Below are 20,926 nucleotides of genomic sequence, written 5' to 3'. Positions count from 1 at the left end.
GCAACATGAAATCTCTCAAGCTGTTGTCCTGATATTTTACGATTAAATGGCATCCAAACATCATGACAACGCGCATTAGTTCAAGTATTACATGGAAGCATATATGCTTTAGGTAACATTTCTTTTCTACTTTGGTTCAGAGCTACAGCGAGCCTGACAGCAGTCTCCTGCAGCGATAACATAATGTGGCACAAAAACCTCGAGCAGTGTCTTACGATCTTAAAGTAACAATGATTTGTCAGCTGTAGTCGTCAGCAGAAAGCCACTAATAGAAGCAAAAATAGTTATGAAGTGAGTTTGCAGCCACTTGTTACTGAAAGCGACGAAAGAGCTATACGGTAGAACCTCGATGATACGATCACGGATGATACGAATTTCGGGACGATACGAATTTCGGGATGATACGATCACGGATGATACGAATTCTTTCTCGGTCCCGGCCGCAATGCCTATTTTCCCCATGTATTAGAGTTCGGATGATACGAACGAGCCGAGGATGCGACAGAGGTCGTTCCCCTGTGACGCAAGAGAGCGCGATTCATCCTTTCGAAAAGGGAGGGAAATCCTCACCAGGAACTCCCTTGCATCATGTTGCACAATACAAGCAATGACAGTCTCCCTTTAGTGGTGGTGGTGGTGGAGATAAGACCAAATGGATTACACCTTATCTCTGAACACACAACCTCTATCAGAACCTTTCAATCATTCAATCTCTACACAGAACCTTTCACCTTATCTCTGTTTTGACCTCTTACCCCTCCCGCAACAATAAACCGCGAAGCTGTGTGACATCGCACTGGCTTGGGAAAACAGCGACCAGAACACGTGGAGGGAACATATCAGGACAACTTCTAGCAACATTACGTGTCACCATTCCGCAAGTCGGCTTCACCTAACGCCTGCGTGCTCTAGGAGAAGCCCGCTTTAGAACACTTTCGCGAGACTCGTGGGTGGAAAGCACGTGCTGTGCCTTTTAATCATTTCGCGAATTTAGGCAGCATTGGCCAAAAACGGAGACACAAAAGCGTTACGACGGACCTCTTTCACTGACAGTAATGAAAAATGAACAGTGACTGTATTTTCTTGCCTCAATTTTTATTTTGGTTTAATTCTTTTGATACGAATTTCGGATGATACGAATTTTTTCCGCTACCCCGTGAGATTCGTATCATCAAGATTCTACTGTAATCTGTTATAACGAATTATGAAAGTTTTCTATTGTATTCAGATTCACCTCTATTATGTCGTATGATAAATTACAGCATGTTCAGTGGAAGATTGCGGAAACTTTCTGACTGCTTTTCCCCCTTGTTTTGTTTTCTTTTCACAAAGTTACGCAAGTTTACCCTTACATTTCAGCTTTAGAAACAACTTAATGCTCGTGCTCAATAAATAAATAAAAAAGCCATTACATGTGGAACAGACCCCCTGCACCCAAAGGATATGCAGCAGCTAGGTATACAGCACAAAATACTGCACTGTGGTTTGTGACCAAAACAACACCTCCTTTGTTGATTCCATAACTGCAATGCTTACTGCTTAGGTATTTATTGCTGTCAATGAATATACTACTGTGTGTGCTGTTTATCTTGTTTGTTGGTGGCTTATTACATGTGTTTTTCTATGTGTAACTGCTTGTTTGTGCTCCACCATTCTAACTGAACGATAAGCGATGGCAGGCAACTGCTGACTAGCATTATGTTTAAAATAAATAATAATAATAATAAATAAAATATGATCATAGCTATGCTAGTTGATGATGCAAATACTAAACACAATATTTTTCAAGAAATAGTGTTCTATGTAGTATATATGTAGCAATACTCAACTGTATTCAATTCGTTATTATTCAAACAAACAAACATTAGATTTGTTTCGATATCAAATTTCACTATTCACACAGCCCTAAAATCCATCTCTCTGGTGAAACGTGATGTTTTTGCCTTTTCTAAAATTAGCTACAACTGTGCTTAAACTGCAAAATATTGCATACAAATGTCACTCCATAACATTCTTCAACCTTCAAGGAACTGAATACGAAGTGTATGCATATCTACAACCAGTTTTGGTTTCTCATCCAATTGGTATGTGTGTATGCCACTTCTGCCATGACAGTGTGATGATGCCCCTATGTCTGAGTGACATGTGACTTATTTAAACCGTGTGCAATGGTTGAAATAAGTAATGGTTCAAACAGTGCAACTTGTTCGTTCTTCATGTTCTGCTGTCAGATTTCATCGTTTGCACTTAATTTGTTTATTGAACTGCAGGTGTCCTGTCTACTTCGTCTTAACCTTTTGTCGTCGTCTACTGCTGCAGTTTCATTATCGATGTCTGCTTTTAACTTTATCTCCATTGCAGTATTGTTGTAAAAAACTTACTGTGTAATAGTTGCCAGTGTTGACAGCTGCATATCTAGACATTATTCGTATAAATTTCTAATTTTTCACTGTGTAGCCCATTTATCAAAATTCAATACTACTTAGCTAGTTGTACTATGTAATATGTGACTGACGCAATAAGAAAAGCACAGTCTAGCTTTGAAATATCAAAAGCAGGAAGAGATTAAACATACATTTATTATTACGTATGATACAAGCTTTCACCCAGAGCCTGGGCTTCTTCAGGTACGAATACAGAAGTCTGAGTAATAAAGATATATAAGCGTTAGTCAGACTTCTGTATTCATACCTGAAGAAGCCCAGGCCCTCGGCGAAAGCTTGTATCATACGTAATAATAAATAGTAGAGGTGTGCGAATATTCAAAATTCTGAATACGAATCGAATAGTATTTGTGATATTCCATCACCATGCACAGTATTTAATGGAACAATTTGAAGGATAAGGTCTCACCTCCTTTCTTCATGCTTGGAACGAAGCTGCTCTTGGGTGGTGGTGAGTTGTTGCCTCAGGGCTTGTGACTGTTGTGTGTCACCTAGCCGCTCACTCTCGTCTAGAGCACGTGTGAGTTCACGGCTTTCATCGCGTAGCCGTTGAATGAACACGTACGCCTCATCTTCTTCCTGATCCGTGAAGTATGAGATGAGAGGTTGTAACATTGTCCTGACGCTGATTTGTCTACTACTTATTAGGAATAAGGTGTGCCCCACCCCGCCCCTTTTTTCCATTTCGATACACCAGTCTCCCGTTTTATCCCGTAATAAGGCGTACCTCAAAGGAAGAAAGCCATACCTAAGCAATACATATAGCTTCCTATAACTACACTTTTTCTTTTCTTTTTTTTTTTTCTTTTCGAAAGAGAAGCAGTTGAAAGCATCAACTGAGGCAAACAGAAATATCTCAATAAAATTAGAGCAACTACCATGAGGTGTTATGACTTTGGCAACAAGCACCCACTTTTTCAGAACTGCAAAAGATTTTGATAATGTGGACATACTTGCTTTTTGGTTTTCAATTATTTGAAAAAAAAAAAAAAAGAATCACACTGATTTCAGTTCGAATTTAACTGCCACATGAAGTCAAAAATCCATTCACAAACAGCCCCACAGACTATACTGTAGATCACATACTCTATGCTAGATTCTCTTTACAATTTTCCCTGCACTTAAATGCCTCATTATGCTTGTGAGGTTTCCTACTCGCACACGAGGAAAGCAAATGATTCCGATCCACTCTGCAGATGTGCTACTCCCGTACTACTCCGTGACTCAACTTGTTTGTGCCTTATGTGTGTCAACCTTGGATTACCGCTCATATTTAAAATGTTCACTAGATCTGCATAGTCCACATAAAGCATAATGAGTAAGATTGGTCAACACAGCTCAAAGTGCATGAAAGACTACAGCCTACAGAAACCTTTTTGCTTACCTTTGTCGCATGGATTTCAAGATGAATAAGCAGAGATGCCAATTCTAACTCTTCACTATATTCATTCTTGAGAGGAACGCTGCGGTAACCTGACGATGACAAGAAAAATAATTAACAATGCAGTCTTCGCTGGCACAGCTCAGTTACAGAGCTTAGAAGCATGTCAGTCATTTTGAAACCAAATTCCTCCTCAGGAGTCTTGATGTCAGGACAAGGTTTGTCGTCACAAATTACATTTCCTACGACAAACAGAAACAGAAAAGAATGCAACACTGCAGCGGCAAAGACGTGGTTCCCACTGAATTTTGTGACCAAAATTCAAGGATCTTTCAAGGACCTCTCTGAAGGCTCAGCCATCATTTTATATGTGGGATGTAAAGCACAGTTTATGGCCAGGGCTTCAACATTTCACAAAAACATTTACAACCAACAGGTATCACGCGAGAGAAAACACGTGGACTACACAATAGTGATCCATTCACAAACGTGACTGACAGCTCCTGAATATTAAAGAGAGCAGAGCACGGAAAATTGTTTAATACAACAGAGGACTCCGTTCATTTCACGCTGCCGATTCCTACTGCAAACAGTGCTAACTCCTGTGGTTTCAAACTATAGTTTCGTACTATAGTAAAATTCCAGTTCTGACTATGGGTGCGTGGAATTATTTGTACTAGCAGCTCCATGAGAACAAGAAAAAGATGCAAAATCAGGGGTTTTCAAGGACCATTGGAAAATTCCAGTGTTTTCCAGATCTTGAAAATGGCATTTTTAAATTCCAGGGTATTCAAGGGTTTCAAGGACCAGTGGGAACCATGCAAAGAGTACCCTGAGGAATTTACTTGTGTTTAACACCAGGTAATGTGTGTCTGCATGTTGTATTTAAAGGGGTTGTGAAATGACTGTTCCACTTGAGGAATCATGTTGATGACGCAGGGATTTGATTATACCAAGCCAAGTCCTATGCCGATGTGATCCCAGAGACAAGTATGGCTTTGTGTATTGAATACACGGACTACAACACGAAAAACAGTGCATTAAACACATGCAGTTAGAGATTGTTTAAGTACGGTTTCAACTTTTCGTTCATTTGAGAAAGCTCACAAGGTCGCAGTATATTTTAAGGAAGTATGAATGAAGACTTTCTCAGAGGATGTACAAGCAGGTTTGGTAACATACCAGTTCTAAGGCAAGTCAATGGGTAGGTGGCTTGACCAAGAAAGTTTGGATCACCAAACATATCTTCATCCTGGACTACAAAGCGAAGGAGTGCTAGACTTGGGTTGCATACATCAAACATGAGTGCTTCATTCCACACAGGGTTCAAGCCATTGTCCGCTGTAAAATAAATGTTAAAAATGTTGATGTCAGGGGTTACATCAGCTTCTTGAACAGATGACATCAGTCTGATACAAGCAATAAAGATTGCTCTTGAATGACCTCAGTAAATAAAAAGAAGAAAGTTCTGAAGCATCAGTACTAAAATGCTTCCTACACAAGTATCGAGACTGCCGTAGCAATTTTTTGCACTTGAGAACATGCCTTGGTAGGGCTTTACTAAATACGAGCAAAAATATCACATTTCCTACGGAGCATTTCTCTACCCCTTTAAAAAGGTAAGTACCGATATAGACTGAATAAGTGAGGGCATGGAACACTGTTTAGGTAGTTTACCCTATCACCACCATAATACTACCCATACACCACCCAACAAAATTAGACCCCTACAACTTCCACCAGTCCACAACAGGTCCAAGGCGCACTTATTGTGACCCCTCGTTAATACGACCATCGTCCTTCCCGTGGATTTTGGTCATAAAGCGAATTGTCATACGTACTAACAAGAAACGCACCCTCTGGACAGAATGCTACGCAGAACAAACGCCTACGTGGTTATGATGATTTATTTTCTGAAAAAGTCTGTTACCAATGTCTACTGGAGCAATTAAAAAGTAATCAAGTTTTCTAAAGGGACAATAGCACTATCAATTGCGCACTCGTTATAAATGTCCTTTTATTTCTGAAAGAATAACAGTGCAACTTTTAGTGCTTCGCTTGTCTCCTTCTCAGTGATGTATGGGGGCCCACTCAGCTCACCATCAGGCACCCCATCCGCAGCATTATCGGGAGACCTCTGGGCAAACCAAATGTCACTCTCGGAAAGCACTGTGTGGTCTGGTCCTGTGGTCGCTGCCTTTTTAAGCACTTCAGCGCTTCGGCAGTTCGAAAAGCACTATGCGTAATCACGAGGTCAACAACATCAATTGTCACCCCAAACCATGTCTGCCTACCTTAACGCGTGTTGCCCTCTGCCTGAGGTATGTGGTAGCCTCTCCTTGGGGCTAGTCTGAAGGTCAAATGCCGCTGTCATAATAACGAGAGGATAATACGTGTGTTTGACCCTACTTGTGACACAAATCTCTGTCACTGTTGAATCAGTGAATCAGCGAGTATGTCAGATTAGTGGGGGTCATATAAACGAGTGTTCACTGTATTGTTGACAACCACTGAACTATTGAGATCCATATCTAGAGTCACACATCTCTGGGGATGTTTTTTCTTTCACCTTTTGAGGAACATATCATCCACATTCTGTGGTGCTATGCAGTTACATACCGTGTAGAGACTGGATACATGTTTAACATAGTTCAGTGTTCGGGACAGTAGAATAATGGTGCAGCAAATACAACTGATTAATCAAATAGATTATTCATTATCAATTCAAACAGTACTTATTCAAATTTTACTTCACTTGAAAGCCTCCTCACGATTCCTCATTATTCTAAAGGAAGCACCACTATTTGCACATGCCCAACCATAACAGGTTTCCACCGTACAAATGGAGGGTTACCACGGGAAATTCGACGATTATTTCTTGAGAGTACACAATGCACATTATCAGTGGAGCTGTGAAATGTTTTCCAACTTACGTATAGTTCCGGTCTTGTACCTGCTGTTGTCAAAGTCTGCTCCTATAATTTCAACTTCTACGAATGGACTGACGATACCACGACCAGACTTCATAAGGTGACGACCTGCTATCAGCTAAAGCAGATACGTGTCAATGTGCAAACTGCTATGTGAAGAAACTACACTGACGCAATAATGTCAGGGAATTTCACAGTGCAAGTGCATGAATGGAGGTCTACTAAATTGTCTAATAAAGCAGCAAAATGTGAGTGCAAGATTTACTTACTTTTAATGAAAGTGTGATTGGATGAACATTAGTGAGAGTGGTTCGATCATACGGATCATAGCTATCATCGTGCATGAACTCGGGTCGAAGAACATATCCACTCCTGAAGGAAAAGCATGTTGATGAAATATGTACTTTTATGTCTCCCCCCATACTATTCGTCTATAGGACAAATTGAAGACTACATTCGGATATGCTTAGATGTTATCTGCAAGTTTTGCCTGGGATCAGTGGCTTTGATGTCCACCAAAACAAAAACCAGAATCTGCTGATGGTGACATCATGGCAGTAAAGTCAGCGGCTATAAAATTCAATTATACGTAACTGGCTTCAAGCTTAGTTGAAATATTTTTGCACAGTGATTGCTAGTATTATAAGAAAGCATGTGACAGCATTTTCTTAGCTTTGCTTTGGGTCCAGACTGTCGCTTTAAAATCAGATGCAAAGAGGAGTACTAGAAATCAGTTTCCAAAAGGAATAACGCTATCTGACTTTTGTATATACAGCAGACAGAATAGGTGGGAAACTATGCGTTATAACAGGGCTCAACAGCATATTATAACTGTTTTGTCTATTCTGAAGGCACTCACCTTCCGTTTTGGAGGAACCTGCCTTCATTTAATTGCATCGGCCGATCTGAAACAAAACTGCTGTATGTATCACATACTGAGCTACATGCATTTTTGAAGGTCATACCAGGCGTCTGATAATTCAGAGCAACCATCTGGCACCCACAGTTCCACAGGTGAACAGGATCATAGTTTGAGGAATCTATGCGACTTCCTTTAGGATAGACACGGCTGAACTGGAGGCGATGGTACGTGAGCAGGGTTAAGGCAACACGAAAATGATTCGAGGACACACAACATGTAATTGTAACAATACGACCATATGACTACTATGAAGGCTGTCTGGAAATATAGCATTTTCAATGATACCATGATATTCATCAATACAGTGAACATTACAAATGGCCTGATAAAGTCTGGTTCTAATTGGTCACAGTTATATATAAGTGTCGTTCAAGGTTGACCAATACTTTTATTTCTTTAAATACAATGGAAAATTTGGGAAGCACCAAACTACGTCAATTTTTCAAAGCATTCACCGTACGCATCTAGACACCAGTGCCATCGCTGTGGCAATTCTTTGATTTGAAGAAAGAAGTGGGTTGCTGTCGTAGCCTAATCTGCCTATAGGTGCCTTTAATAAGCCCCTAATAACAAGCTGCCTTTCCAAACCTGGAACTGAAAATATGAAAAACGATTCGAGAAAAATATGTAGTCCTTCACAAACGATTATGACAGCATTTAGGAGCCCTGAAATTATCTCATATTTACATACAGTATTGTTGCCTTTGCTCACAGTTTCAACTTGAAAAAGGAAACAGAAAAATCAGGGAGAAACTGTTAGCCATCATTATTGACAGTGGATGGCTTCAGGCTTGCTACTTAAAAATGACTCCTAAAAAATGAAAATTACAATGGCCTTTGTACTATGGCCTGCCTACTTTGTACCTTGTAGCTTAGGGTGAGAATTAAGATGAGCCCATCTTAATCCTTACATTAGTTACAGTGATAGTCTACTAAAGTGCACACGAAGACCAGGTTGCTGTGTCGGAAACTTGTTAAGGTATACATGTATGAGCAACAAGAAGTGCTCACATATTCTGCTTAACGTTGACAGGGGGCAATAGTATGCCGGGCAAGGGTAAAAACAATGCCTGACAACCTAATTTTATTCAAAATTCTTCATTATTTTTTTTACGTAGTTTCCTTCTGTTTGGTGGTCAAGGGCCCTTGAGCCACAGAATAGGCCATTGTAGGCCACATGCGGCCCGCGTGTTTGAGACCCCGGGCATAGACCTTCCAACAGCCAAGAATCAATGCATGTCAAGTAACTCACAGCAAAGCAATGTGTGCTGGTGCAAGGATTCGAACTTAGATTCCAGTCAGGGATGACCAGTCAGGCTACCGAAATATGTACCCCCCAGTGCATTGGTACATCTCTGACTACACATCAGGGGGGTCTGGGTTTGGACCTTGGTGCCAGCAGCCCAGCACACATTATTTTTTATTGTTGGTGCTGTTGAATTACTTACTGACAGAAGGTCAGAAGTTGAAAATGCTCAAACAACAATAACCATTGTGTAAGCACCAGTAAGGATATTTGAGGAAGAATGAGCAATGCTGGGGACTTATCCACTTCTCAACCTTGGTTTCCGGGAAAGATGACATTTCTGCAAAGCTTCCTATTCCTAAAAGAATTATTGTTTGTCATTAAACCTAACTTAACATTACATGAGATATTGCCTGGAACAATTATAAACTGAAATGAAAAATCAAATGCTACTCTGGAACAAATCCTATTCATTCTGACACATGTAGGGTTCAGAATCCCGAGCCATTTTTACCATTCCAGGATTTCGAAATGTGGATTCCAGGACGAGATCAGGACTAACCTTAGGATGTCGTACAGGATTGTATCCACCTGAACAACCATGCTATCACAAATTGCGATACAGTGCGTGTTTCCTGTCACCCCCCCAGATTATTCTAGAGGAAGAAAACGCACACACAAAAAAAATACACTGCTCACGGAGCCAAAGCTGCGTATCATATTGGACATTCGCACCATGACACAATATTGACTTTGCATTGAAATGCGTCTCTTCTTGCGGACTGCTTTGGAAGATCCTGTGGCTGGGCCTCAGGATGTTTTCCGCAGTTAGCAGTGCGTGAGAAGATACACGTATGACGTTCAGCAATTGTACTTATGCGGCCGTTACGCGGCCGTTACACGGCCGTTAAAATCAATGACGTTTTTTGCATCTTCTGCTGGAGTATTCTGAGGAATGTCGCTTGTGTGAATACATGGAATATTGCGTTTTGCTCTTCTCCTCCTTTTATTCATCCACGGTAACTGTTGTGTTCTGGTTTGGAACAGACGAGTCTAGTTTTCTGAAAAGGCTGCCTCCATCTTTCAAATAATACGTATTCGTAAGGATCAAAAGAACAAAATGTGAGGTTCTGCAATATTTTGTGCAGCCTTGTGAATAGACCTTTTTAGGAAAGCAAGTGCCACCTGTGGCATGCAAGGGCTCATGGGAACTCAGAGGGTCTTAGAGCATTATGAGACAGCCAGAGACAGAGGTAGAAGAAGAACAACATTCCTGGGAACATTCCTGGGATCTGAACCCTAGACACATGCGTATCACTCACCCACTTGTTATTCAGATTAGCTTTAATTAATAGTCTAACACTGATGACATGACTTCCTAGATTACACAGTGTTTCTAGGTACATCATTCAACATAGAAACGACGTGTGTTTTTCCCTGTCAGCATGATTTATAAAACATCTTTCCCCGTGCAGCAGCTTTTTCAACAGATGGTCCGTGGGTCACACAGGTGAAATTGTAATCCTCTTGTTCGATGTTCGTGGTCTCATCCACTACGAATGTTTTCTTATGCAACATCCTGAATTCACATTTTCACCCATTACTTGCATTTTCCAAATCATGTTGTCAGTTATTTATGCTATCTTCATTCATTAGGTGACCAGCTGCAGGTAAAACAATGCAGCAGCATCACGGGTGGCAATTGCGTTTATTCCGAAAACTTAAAACTCCATATTTAATCAAGTAAATGACACGCACGTTTAAACTAATATGGCAACAAAAATTTGTAACTAAGAAATGTAGAAAATAACTTACGCTCGGGGCAGAACTGCACAGACCGGCAATAAATAATGAGGTTTGATAGTTCCTTAGCAAGTCTCAAGCTTCTCTCCATTTCCCTTCTTTGCTGAATCTGAAAATATTGATAGGTTTAGACTGTGTACTCCAATTCAACACAGCTGAGGAAAAAGACTAGTCACAACTAACGCAGGTAAGAAAATAACTAGGGATGGGCCAACCGAATCTGCGAATCCTCGAATCCTAGGCAGGGATTCTAGATTCGGGAATCCGAATCCCAGTGCCCAAAGCAGCGAATCGAATCTTTCAAATCCACCAACCACATTTGTTTGTTTCTTTTTAAAAGTCACACCACCGGAGTGTGCCGAAAGCCTGATTGGCCGGCGGGCCCCGGGCACATTAATTTAAAACTTTCAGCTGTGTTTTATTGTTTGTTTGTTTGTTTGTTTGTTTGTTTGTTTGTTTAGGATGCTCTGGACTGCAGGAGTTCAGGCAGGAACTCTTACATTACAGTTTGAAAGTAACATGGTTTTACTTTTGATTGTTTCTTAGTTTTATGAAAAGAATTCAGACTCGAGAGTTTATGTATTTGCTGTAGGCATTGAACAACATAATAAATAAATTTCATTTAAGAAGAAGCTTATGGGTATGTTTTCTCCTGAAAGTGAACTATTATTTAATTGTTTTTTCATTAAACAAAGATGTCAAATCCTGCTTGAAAACACTTTTCTGTAGAAGTGTTTCTTTTTTTCCCCCTGGCTTTTTAAACTCTTTCTTCAAGAAAAAATTCAAAAGATTTGAGATGCGTAAGATTCGTGGATTCGCAGAACCTTCCTTGAATTCGGATTCGTAAAATTCTGGATTAATCCCATCTCTAAAAATACCCCTTTCAAACGACTATTCATGAATACCATATCATTCGCTGACTGCGCTGTCTCCCGAATCTTCAATACCCAGTCGTGCATTTCTTCTCTCGATGGTGCAGCTATCTCAATGGGCATTAACTGGGTAGGAGAGACAATGCGAAAAACCCACTCACGACCACGTGCTGGCCAACTCTGTAGGATGTCTGAAAATGAAAGTACAAAACTCGAATACCTTATTTACTCGCATAAATTGTGCCGTCTAATAATCTGCGCACCCTTAGCTTGGCACAAAAAAATGCCCCCAAAGAAAAATTGCGTAATTTGCACACCCACATTTTCGCGTGCAGGTATCTGGCCTAGCACCTTTCAGCGACTACGGCAACTGGTTTCTTCTTATCCCGTGGCTTTCGCCACACCGTCAGTGCTGCCAAAGTTACTGCCGTGCTTTTGTTCGGTTTGCGCTGTGCGTTCGGACAATGGTCCAGTGACGCAATGGACGGTACTGTCACTCGGCACAGAAAGAAACACTGGAAAAACATGCTGTGATTTACAGCACAACGTGACAAAGTCGGCGAACATAGCATGCTTTTGCTCTATTGTCAGCGCGACTCACAGCGACTTCCGGCAACGTCGCAGCGTCTCACCCTATTTCATAGGAAGGATGAGCGGGCCCTACATTTTGCCTCCCGACTGTGCCACCGTCGGCAGTTGCCTAGTAGGCGCGGTAGGGCGGTACTTCCTTCGCGCTTGCACAATGCAGCATAGCAGCTCTGCCGAGAGCCCACACGACCGGTATATGTACTTAAATTTGGGAAGTCGAGCCCGTTTATTACAATCTTCGATAAAACGATAACTCCGATATTGCGATCGAATCGATGGTTCCCGTCAGCTCTCCCATTGAACTACATATAAACAAAACATCGATATAACGATCGCCGCGGAAGCGCTTGCATGCATATTGCGATCAGAATTCTACCGGCGGCCGGTAAAACGCGTGAAAATTAGAAATCAAGATTGCATCATTTCACTGAAAACGAATTACAGTACAGGGTGTGTGCAGAAAAACATGACCCGCATTTTTACATGTAACTCGTTGTCTACTTAGCCGAGGAACTTCCGGTGGCGCACGACGGCGTATTTATGCGTGCGAAAGCTACAAAAAATCCTGGAAGCCATACTCAGTGTAAAAAAATAAACAGAGCGCGAAAACATGGGCTTCCATGCATTAGAATAGGGCGGTCATGACAGTGCATGGTAGTGCATTTCAGTCTCATGAGAGTTATGTGCAGGCACCGCTAGGGGTACTGCCGATGAGCATCCATGTGGGACATCGTTTCGATTTATGCACCGATAGCTCCCCTAGCGGTACTTGTACACAACTCTCCTACGTGCACCGTGTTGCCCTTTCACATACACCCTGTTGCCCACCATGTTGCCCTATTCTGATGCACGAAAGCCGAAGTTTTCGTTGTTCCGTTTATTTTTTAAGCTGGGTATGGCTTCCACAATTTTTCTACAGATTTCGCACGCATAAATGCGCCATCGTGCGCCCCCGGAAGTTTGTTAGTTAGGTAGGCAACAAGCTATGTGCCTAAATGCGGGTCACGTTTTTCTGCACACACCCTGTACATTGGCATTTTCAAGAGCCTTCGCCTCTGTGCACACTAAAGCGAGAACGCATTGCGTTTATCCACGCATGACTGCCGGGGATTAGATGCGTGCGTTGCAAAACACGCGACTTCGAAAGGGCGGAAGGGGCTCGCACGATGTGGAGAACGTTGTTCCCTCTCCACATCGTTCTCTCGTCTTCAAGCTTTTTTCGCGAACCCGAGCAACAATTTCTCGAAAGCTCGTTTTTAACGATACTCTGATATAACAAACCGATTTCGCGTTCCCGTCAATATCGTTATAAACGGGCCCAACTGTATCGTAAAAAATGTTCCCGCACAATTTGCGCACCCCCAACTTTTCCGTTTGTTTTTAGAAAAATTGCACAAATTATGCGCGTAAATATGGTATTTGCATTGTCACGAGTGCATACATTATGACATGGCAAAGGATGTGAACACAGGGGTGAAAGCAATGCCACCTGTTGCCCAAGGATATCCTGTGCAAGTGTGGTGCTTTGGCAGCAGCATTTCGTGATAACATATCTCTCGCACAATCAGTATTTCAGGAAGAATGTTTTGTGCAGTGAAGAATATCTTTGGCAATGGCAGTTTTCACTGGGAAGTCTCCATTAAAAATACCACAAACTGTTCAACATACAATCACACTGGGCACCCCTAGCAACATTAAAAAGAGAAACATACTCTGTTTATCATAATAAATGAATGCCTGTGTTCTTGTAATTTTAGTTGAAACCATTAGCATTAGACAGCAATACTGCTATTACCATGGCAATGGCATACTATAACCAACATACCAATAACATAAATTTAAGAATTTTTTTAACACTTACCAACAGTGCTCCCGACAATGTCAATGCTGCCCTTCTGCAAAGTGCCTAAAGGTGTTGCTTCTCCAGACTGAAAAGACCAAGTGTATAGCTGCATCACCAAAAATTAACTCAACATACCGTATGGATATATTTCAGCTGAAACCAGTGACTTGTACGTGCACCTGCACAGGAGCCACCGAGATTCCTTTCATGTACAAGAAAACACTGACTAGAAGGCTATTCACTAGCCTCATAGCCTTATCAGTGTTCTCAATGTACTGTGATGCATGGCTAAGGCCCCTGGTTTTCTGCTGCGGCAAATTCAAAATTCTGCGGCACCGACTTGTAAATTCCACGATTTTCCGTGGCAAGCAGTCAACGGCTGCTTGAAATGGGTAACACTTTATATTCTTGGATAACGTGGGAACAAAAATATTTTATAAAATTACAGATTGAAAGCACTGTTGTGGCTCAGCATTACATACATGATATCTTGTGTTCTCCTCTGACTGTGAGGAATACTTTGCACAAAGAGCTTAGATCAGGAGTTAGATACGTCCTAGCCATTTTGTGAGGTGACAAAACCACCCCAGAATTTAACCATTTAAAATAAGGCACTTTTTGAAGATTACTATTGCAAGGTACACCATGATTGCAGGAAGTACGGAAGAGATTCATCTCTGAACACTTAGTATTGGACTTGGAATAAATCATGGACTTTCCAAGATGTGAGATTGCATTGGTGCAAGTTCCTGAAACGTACATGCTGAGGTGTGATGCTGTACATGAACGCACTTCGTGGTTATTTATTGGTTGGATGCAATTCTCAAAGCAATTGGAAAAATACATGTATGAAGCATTGCCATGCTACCACATTAAGAAACAGTCTCGAGTGCTCATTGTGGCTCAAGGTAACTCGTCTTCCGATGTCAACTGGTTGAGCAGAAGTGGCTGGACCATATGTCGTCTACTCTGCACTGCGTCTGTAGCAGACAAATTTTCAACAAGAGCTCACCCTCTCTCAACTTCACAGCAACAAGATCAGGCCGTGCCTCCTAGGTTTTGCCGCTTTATGCATTGCAATTTTTCAGGGTGCTTTTGTAAACTAAGTTACACAGTGATAAGACACCATTGATAAAAGATATTTTACATGGCCATTCCTAATGGATGGCTCAATGAACTAAGTCCTAAGTTCAAGCAATCCTAAATGTCATCTCCTTGCTCCTTTAAGCTTACGCTGGCCACCTGAGGTCATATTCCTGCTCCCCTATATGAATGGAATTCTAGTTCGGTCACTGCTGAAGGAACAAATTGCAAAGCAAACTTACCCCTCCTTCTTCAGGATTCTCTTGGGCATCAATAACTTCAACAAAATTGGCTGGGAACCAGTGCTGACGTTTGCCACCATAGTTGCCTCTCCACCAGCCTCCCTCGTGACGAACCACATGCGTGATTATGGCGTGCTTGCAAAATGATAGCTCATCTTCCCGCTGGGCCCGATAGTCGTAGAGGGCTTTCACAGTGACGTGAGAAGAACCCGAAAAGCTGTCTGGATCCATGTATGTACCTGCAGGCCCTGCCCCATGAACTGGACTTCCTTCTGGCTCCTGCAAGATATTCGAGTGAAATTCTAGTCCAATATGCCTACATACACACATACACAAAAAAAAAAAAAAAAAACACGAACCGTTCCAATGCGCCGTATAACATCTTCAGTCACTGGATATTTTAACTTGACTTTCCGGTACAGCGGGTGCTTTTCATAGTAGCTAACCAGTTCAACGAGGCTCTCAAACTGTGCTGAACCAATAAGGAACAATCGTCCTTCCTGTTTGATACGGCAGTGCTTGATTTTATTTTCAGCCCTGCAAAAATACAAGAATCCAATAAGCAATGAACTGGTATTGGTAGGTTGTAGTCATGTTACTTAGAACTCTAAAACGTTTATGATAAATGTTAGCGGATATGGCAAGCAAGAGACGTTTCACAGTCAAGTTGGAGGTTCCAAAATACTGGAAATCAGTCTCAAGTTAGGTTCATGAACAAAAAAAAAAATTCATATAGACAACTGCGAAAGAAGCCAACTTTTTGTTAGAATTACTCTGTTGCACATAAAGTAGGCAATAGGAAGATTTGGGACTTCAAGTTGGTTAGACTACTCCAATAATTATACTAAGGACTAACATACCAGAGTATTACATGCCTCTAAAAGCTGCATTCACCTATGACATACCTGAATGATATGGCAAAGCAACAATCTTCCTTTTCACTTGGACGAACCATGAAAGTGCCGTCGTACTTCACCCTCTTCAGAAGCTCTTCAGACTGGATCCGTGTGATGTTAGGATGGTACCACCTGTAACAGAACCAAGTAAGCTTCACTCCATTTCACTCAATTTTTCAACCAATTCAACATTTCAATCTCAACATTGCAGGAGAATACACTGGATTTCCCTTTTTACTGCGCCAAAGACCAAAGTTACTGATTAACATGCAAGAAAAGCATTCACAATTTCCTTGTTAAACGGCCACAAGCAGCTGCTACTTACTCTTTGCCTTCGTGTTTATTAGGCTGGGGCACTGGCTCACTCAGGTACATGTAAAACTCCTGGCTGCGTAACGGATGTGTCTGGTAGTGGCTGATGAGGCTGTACAATGTATCGAATGCTACTGTGTCAATCAGATAGTACTTAGTCTGGCCTCGTTCCTGTTTTGACTTTATGCGACAGTGGTTCACCTTCCCTTGGCGCCTGCCAAAGTCAAGACATTTTTACAGATCATAAGAAGCACTCCAGGCAAGCTGCATTAATAAGATAGGTTTGTACAAAGCAAACGAGGGGTGATCGAATGAAGCACATCATTAGGTCTGACTCTCTCGGGATAAATGCCTTCCCCGTATTTGTGTCTGTGTGTGGGGTGGTTGTGGGGGGGAATCGGCTGCTATTTTTAAATCTTTAATTCAGGGTGAATTCGGGTGCTACTGATACATTCGGGTGTTATCGGGTTATTTTTTTCGGTCTGCAGTTAAAGAGCATATATTGGTCAAGCATGCATTCCTTGCACGTTATAGACACAAACACGACATGTTGTAACATCAAATGTGCTTCGCATAGTTTATCGTTGCACTCAAATAATATTTACATCAGACGTGCATAAAAGTTGGTATAAATACTAGTGCAAGTGGCAAGTGATAAGTGGTAGTATAAATTGTGTCAAATTCCAGGAGAAGTCTCGTTTAACCCGAATGGGTCCTAAACTGATTTGGAAGAGGTTAATCGGGAGGAATCAGGTTTAACACGAAAAAGTCAGACCCTACACATAGTCTGTAGAAGCTGTTAGCTCTAACTGCACTCAACAATCCCAAGTAATGCAATAAACCATCTGTTTTACCCAAACCTAAGTGCAACTTGAGAGCTTGGAAGTTTAAAAGCTCCTGCAGAACCAATGGCAGTAGCTTACGCCTCAAAATGTACAGCAAGAGCCAAGCGCATCATGACACATCAATGTCATTGCTACAACATTGCCGACGCCATCACAATTGGTTCATAATATGGAGAGCATTAAGCAGCACACTGTAAAAGGTGTTTTATCTCCGGCTTAACACAACAGTGGGAAAAAGCAATTAAAAAAGTAGACGTTTCGCCGACCTATTCAGGCGGCATCATCAGTACACAATGTGTCCGAAGGTACAGATCAGCCTACTTATCCACCAAGATATCGTAAGCCTCCAACAGAGGGCCACGGTTGGTATTACATACTGTTGAATCTCGCCTGATACACCAAGATTCTAAAAATCTTCTCGGGCCCCAACGTTGCTCGCAAGCCAAGGTTATCACGTTATCAAAATCAAAATTGTGACCTTTCGACCAACAATGGTCGACCAATTTTGTTTTTGTCTTCGTGTTGTGTTAAGCCAGAGATAAAACACCTTTTACAGTATGCCTCTTCCCGGCTTCTGGAATATATTTTCAAATTAAGCAGCACATTGGTAGTATTGATAATAATAATAATTCGGGGCTTTACGTCGTGAGACAACTGCGATCATGAGCGACGCCACAGTGGTCAGGTCTGTGGATTAATTTTGCCCACCTGAGGGTTCTCTAACGTACACCAAAATCTCAACACACGACACACTGCATTTAACATCCCTCGCGGAAGACGGCATGCTCTTCCACCAAATCGCCACCGCCCTCGGCCGGGTTTGAACCCGCGATGTTGGGATCAGCAGGCAGACAAGCTACCGACTGAGCCACCGAGGGCGGTACATTGGAAGTATTGATAACTTCTTGAAAAGACTTCAGCTGTGCTACTTTGAATATCACATCCTGTACTTTAATGTAGCAATTTCAATATGCGGGTGAACAGCATGGTGAGCTTATTGGTTAGGATTTAACGACATGATGGCAAAACTAACACAAGGACAAGAACAGTTGGCAGTTGCTATGTGTGTCCTCGTCTCTGTGTTAGTTTTGTCGTCATGCCGCTGAATCTCAACATCTTCACCTAAAAGGAAAGGAGATAGATTTCTCTCGCTCGCTCGCTCTTTCTTTTTTTCCTATTGTTAGCAGCCCCTTAAAATGGCTAGTTACTGCACTTCAATCTTATGAACCCCCTTAAGTGCAGCTCTGGACAGGAGAAAACGAAGGAATTTCACGAAGTGCTCATTGTGCCAATTTGCTGCGTAAGTGACCTTCTTTTACATTCCATCAAAGTTATCACAGAGAGGCTGTCTAGTAAAACTGCAAGGCACTATACAAGGGGCGGCAGGGGATTAACATGACATATACATCCACAGTTCCACAAAGACTCACCAAAAGGACAGTGAGTAATCGCCGACAAAGGTGTCACTTTCACGAACTAAGAAGGTGCCATCACCCAAGTGGGCATGCTGTTGAAGCAGTTCTTGTGCTTTTAGTCTGCCTCCTGCCAATTTTCCATGAAACCATTTCTCTCCAAAGTGGAGCTCTTCATTAGGAACACCCTGCATTTAGAGAAGCCCACAACATACCACAATGTTACAGACTGATCAAGTTGTAAGAGGGAACACAAGCTGAAACAGCAAGGTCACCTCTCTCTGCTGTTGTAAAGACGATGTTTCTCCTTCTCCTTCTTCTTCATCATCTTGCATCTGCTGCTCTTCAGCATAGTACATCCTGTTCTGCGTCAGCATAAAGAAGTGTGGTCTCCATTCCTGCGACAAAAAAAAAAAAATACATGCAATGTTACAGTAAGAAAAAAATATAATATAAAACTATGAAGATATGTTGTTTAAATATCTTGTAGTGCATCTCAGAACTGCTCACACAATGAAATAACAAATTAAAATGTCTCGTAGGTATGTATTGAAAAGCATGTCTGGGAGTCAACAAGACAACAAATCACCTTGTCAACAGGATCTTCCAAATATAATATGCCATTTTTCAGTGCATTACTGACATCTGTGTCTTGCCCGGCTGCAATTTTAGTCAGCACAGCAAAATTAGCACATACATAAGAAGGCTTGCTCAACAAAAACGCTTTGTTTGGAAAGTTCAAACTCACGTTCATCATTTCGTACGACTACCATCTTCTCATCTGTGCCATCAGGTAGCTTCTTGTGCTAATAATGACAAAGAAGTTAACATTACAAAACATGGAGAGCTGAACCAGTTTGTCAGATTCCTCTTCATTACAATTAAGGTACAGTTTGAAGCAGAGTTAACTTTAATGCGCCTCCGACCTGCGGAGTAGGAGGAGACACACTCTAGGGCACTTAGCAGAAAACAGCAAAGGAAAGAGTGTTTGAACTATCCCACAGGTGTCCCAGGGGTGTCCGTCGTTAGCCAGGTGCTGTGAATGACAAGATTACGAGTGGTGCCTTCCGCTGTGGTTATCAATGCAGCAGCGGCGTTTCAGGTGGTTATGCAAGCTGTATGCTTGCTGATATCGCCGGGAACCGATGTCATTGCCCCGTTGGCACCTATCTGGAGGGAACCTTGTGCACCCAAAATGATCACCAGACTGAATTAAAAGGAACGAGTGTGTCTGTGTTGCTTTTCAGAGCGAATTGTTGCAGCGGATAAGTTTAGATGTCGCTATTACGTCAGAAGTAGGTCAGTTCGTATGCAAATAATTTCCTCACACACAAGGTTCTGCTGAGCATCGCAGAACCCTAGGAAACACAACGTGAAATGTAACATGACAAAGAACTTGCACTTTAATTACTGTTTTGTTGCCCAGTAGGTCATGTTGGCATTAGAGGTGAGGGCTGATAAGATTGACAGTACCACATGTGCACAGTATCTGCGCATGCAATATCCGCAACCAAATCCACAACCACGCTAGCTGCAATAGGTGTAGCCGCATTTTATCCGCGCAGATTTCAAACCGTTTATTTGTTATCCACAAACAAGGTTTTCATGGATCCCCGAATACAAACCGCACCCACAAACACCTCTAGCTATCAGCGATTGTAGAAAACCGAGAAGACTTCAAGTGAATATTTGGTAAAGTAACTGCAGCTGGGTTTCCTCGATTAAGGCAAATATGTCTACTCTACATGTATGTCCTGTTAGCATCGTTTTTGGGTGTGTGACTTAGCAGAAATTGAACAAAGCCCAGGAGCATGACATATCCCCTTTTTCAATGTAGCACCGCATGCACAGGGTTGTTGTGCAGAAAAACGCGTTTTCACGAGTCGGACTTTGATGTCTGAACAATGGTGATGCAAGGTAGGGTGAAGTCACCTGTGCGTAGTGGGGCAGCCTGGATCGGGCTCATTGTGCTGCTAAACAAGTACAATCTTAGAAATAATGTCCAAGATGACCAACATAATATGACTTATTAGCTTAGTGCTCACGCTTTTTCTGATTACAACGCTCAGTAGCACTGCTCACGCGGTCACGTGAGGTAGGAAGACCA

At 41.9% G+C, this 20,926-nt stretch overlaps 1 protein-coding gene across 3 annotated transcripts in view; it reads right to left on the bottom strand.

The window, feature by feature from the left end:
* Nucleotides 1-20,926, bottom strand: part of LOC135378051 (1-phosphatidylinositol 4,5-bisphosphate phosphodiesterase gamma-1-like) — a 40,395-nt gene that overhangs the window by 9,801 nt on the left and 9,668 nt on the right. For all 3 annotated transcript variants that reach the window (XM_064610896.1, XM_064610895.1, XM_064610894.1), the window contains exons 13-31: nucleotides 19,568-19,625; nucleotides 19,409-19,479; nucleotides 19,095-19,217; nucleotides 18,838-19,007; nucleotides 16,576-16,776; nucleotides 16,260-16,382; nucleotides 15,714-15,891; nucleotides 15,355-15,633; nucleotides 14,048-14,114; nucleotides 11,632-11,789; nucleotides 10,739-10,835; nucleotides 9,194-9,281; nucleotides 7,721-7,845; nucleotides 7,615-7,660; nucleotides 7,025-7,127; nucleotides 6,759-6,873; nucleotides 5,008-5,166; nucleotides 3,829-3,917; nucleotides 2,854-3,023 (exon numbers count right to left, since the gene is read on the bottom strand). In XM_064610896.1, the coding sequence (XP_064466966.1) occupies nucleotides 2,854-3,023; nucleotides 3,829-3,917; nucleotides 5,008-5,166; nucleotides 6,759-6,873; nucleotides 7,025-7,127; nucleotides 7,615-7,660; nucleotides 7,721-7,845; nucleotides 9,194-9,281; nucleotides 10,739-10,835; nucleotides 11,632-11,789; nucleotides 14,048-14,114; nucleotides 15,355-15,633; nucleotides 15,714-15,891; nucleotides 16,260-16,382; nucleotides 16,576-16,776; nucleotides 18,838-19,007; nucleotides 19,095-19,217; nucleotides 19,409-19,479; nucleotides 19,568-19,625 (2,420 nt within the window). The remainder of the gene's footprint in view (nucleotides 1-2,853; nucleotides 3,024-3,828; nucleotides 3,918-5,007; nucleotides 5,167-6,758; nucleotides 6,874-7,024; nucleotides 7,128-7,614; nucleotides 7,661-7,720; nucleotides 7,846-9,193; nucleotides 9,282-10,738; nucleotides 10,836-11,631; nucleotides 11,790-14,047; nucleotides 14,115-15,354; nucleotides 15,634-15,713; nucleotides 15,892-16,259; nucleotides 16,383-16,575; nucleotides 16,777-18,837; nucleotides 19,008-19,094; nucleotides 19,218-19,408; nucleotides 19,480-19,567; nucleotides 19,626-20,926) is intronic.

Source organism: Ornithodoros turicata, chromosome 1 (genome assembly GCF_037126465.1).
Source record: "Ornithodoros turicata isolate Travis chromosome 1, ASM3712646v1, whole genome shotgun sequence".
Lineage (NCBI taxonomy): Eukaryota > Metazoa > Arthropoda > Arachnida > Ixodida > Argasidae > Ornithodoros > Ornithodoros turicata.
Note: the sequence above shows the minus strand (reverse complement) of the source record. Positions and strands in the feature narration are given on the sequence as shown.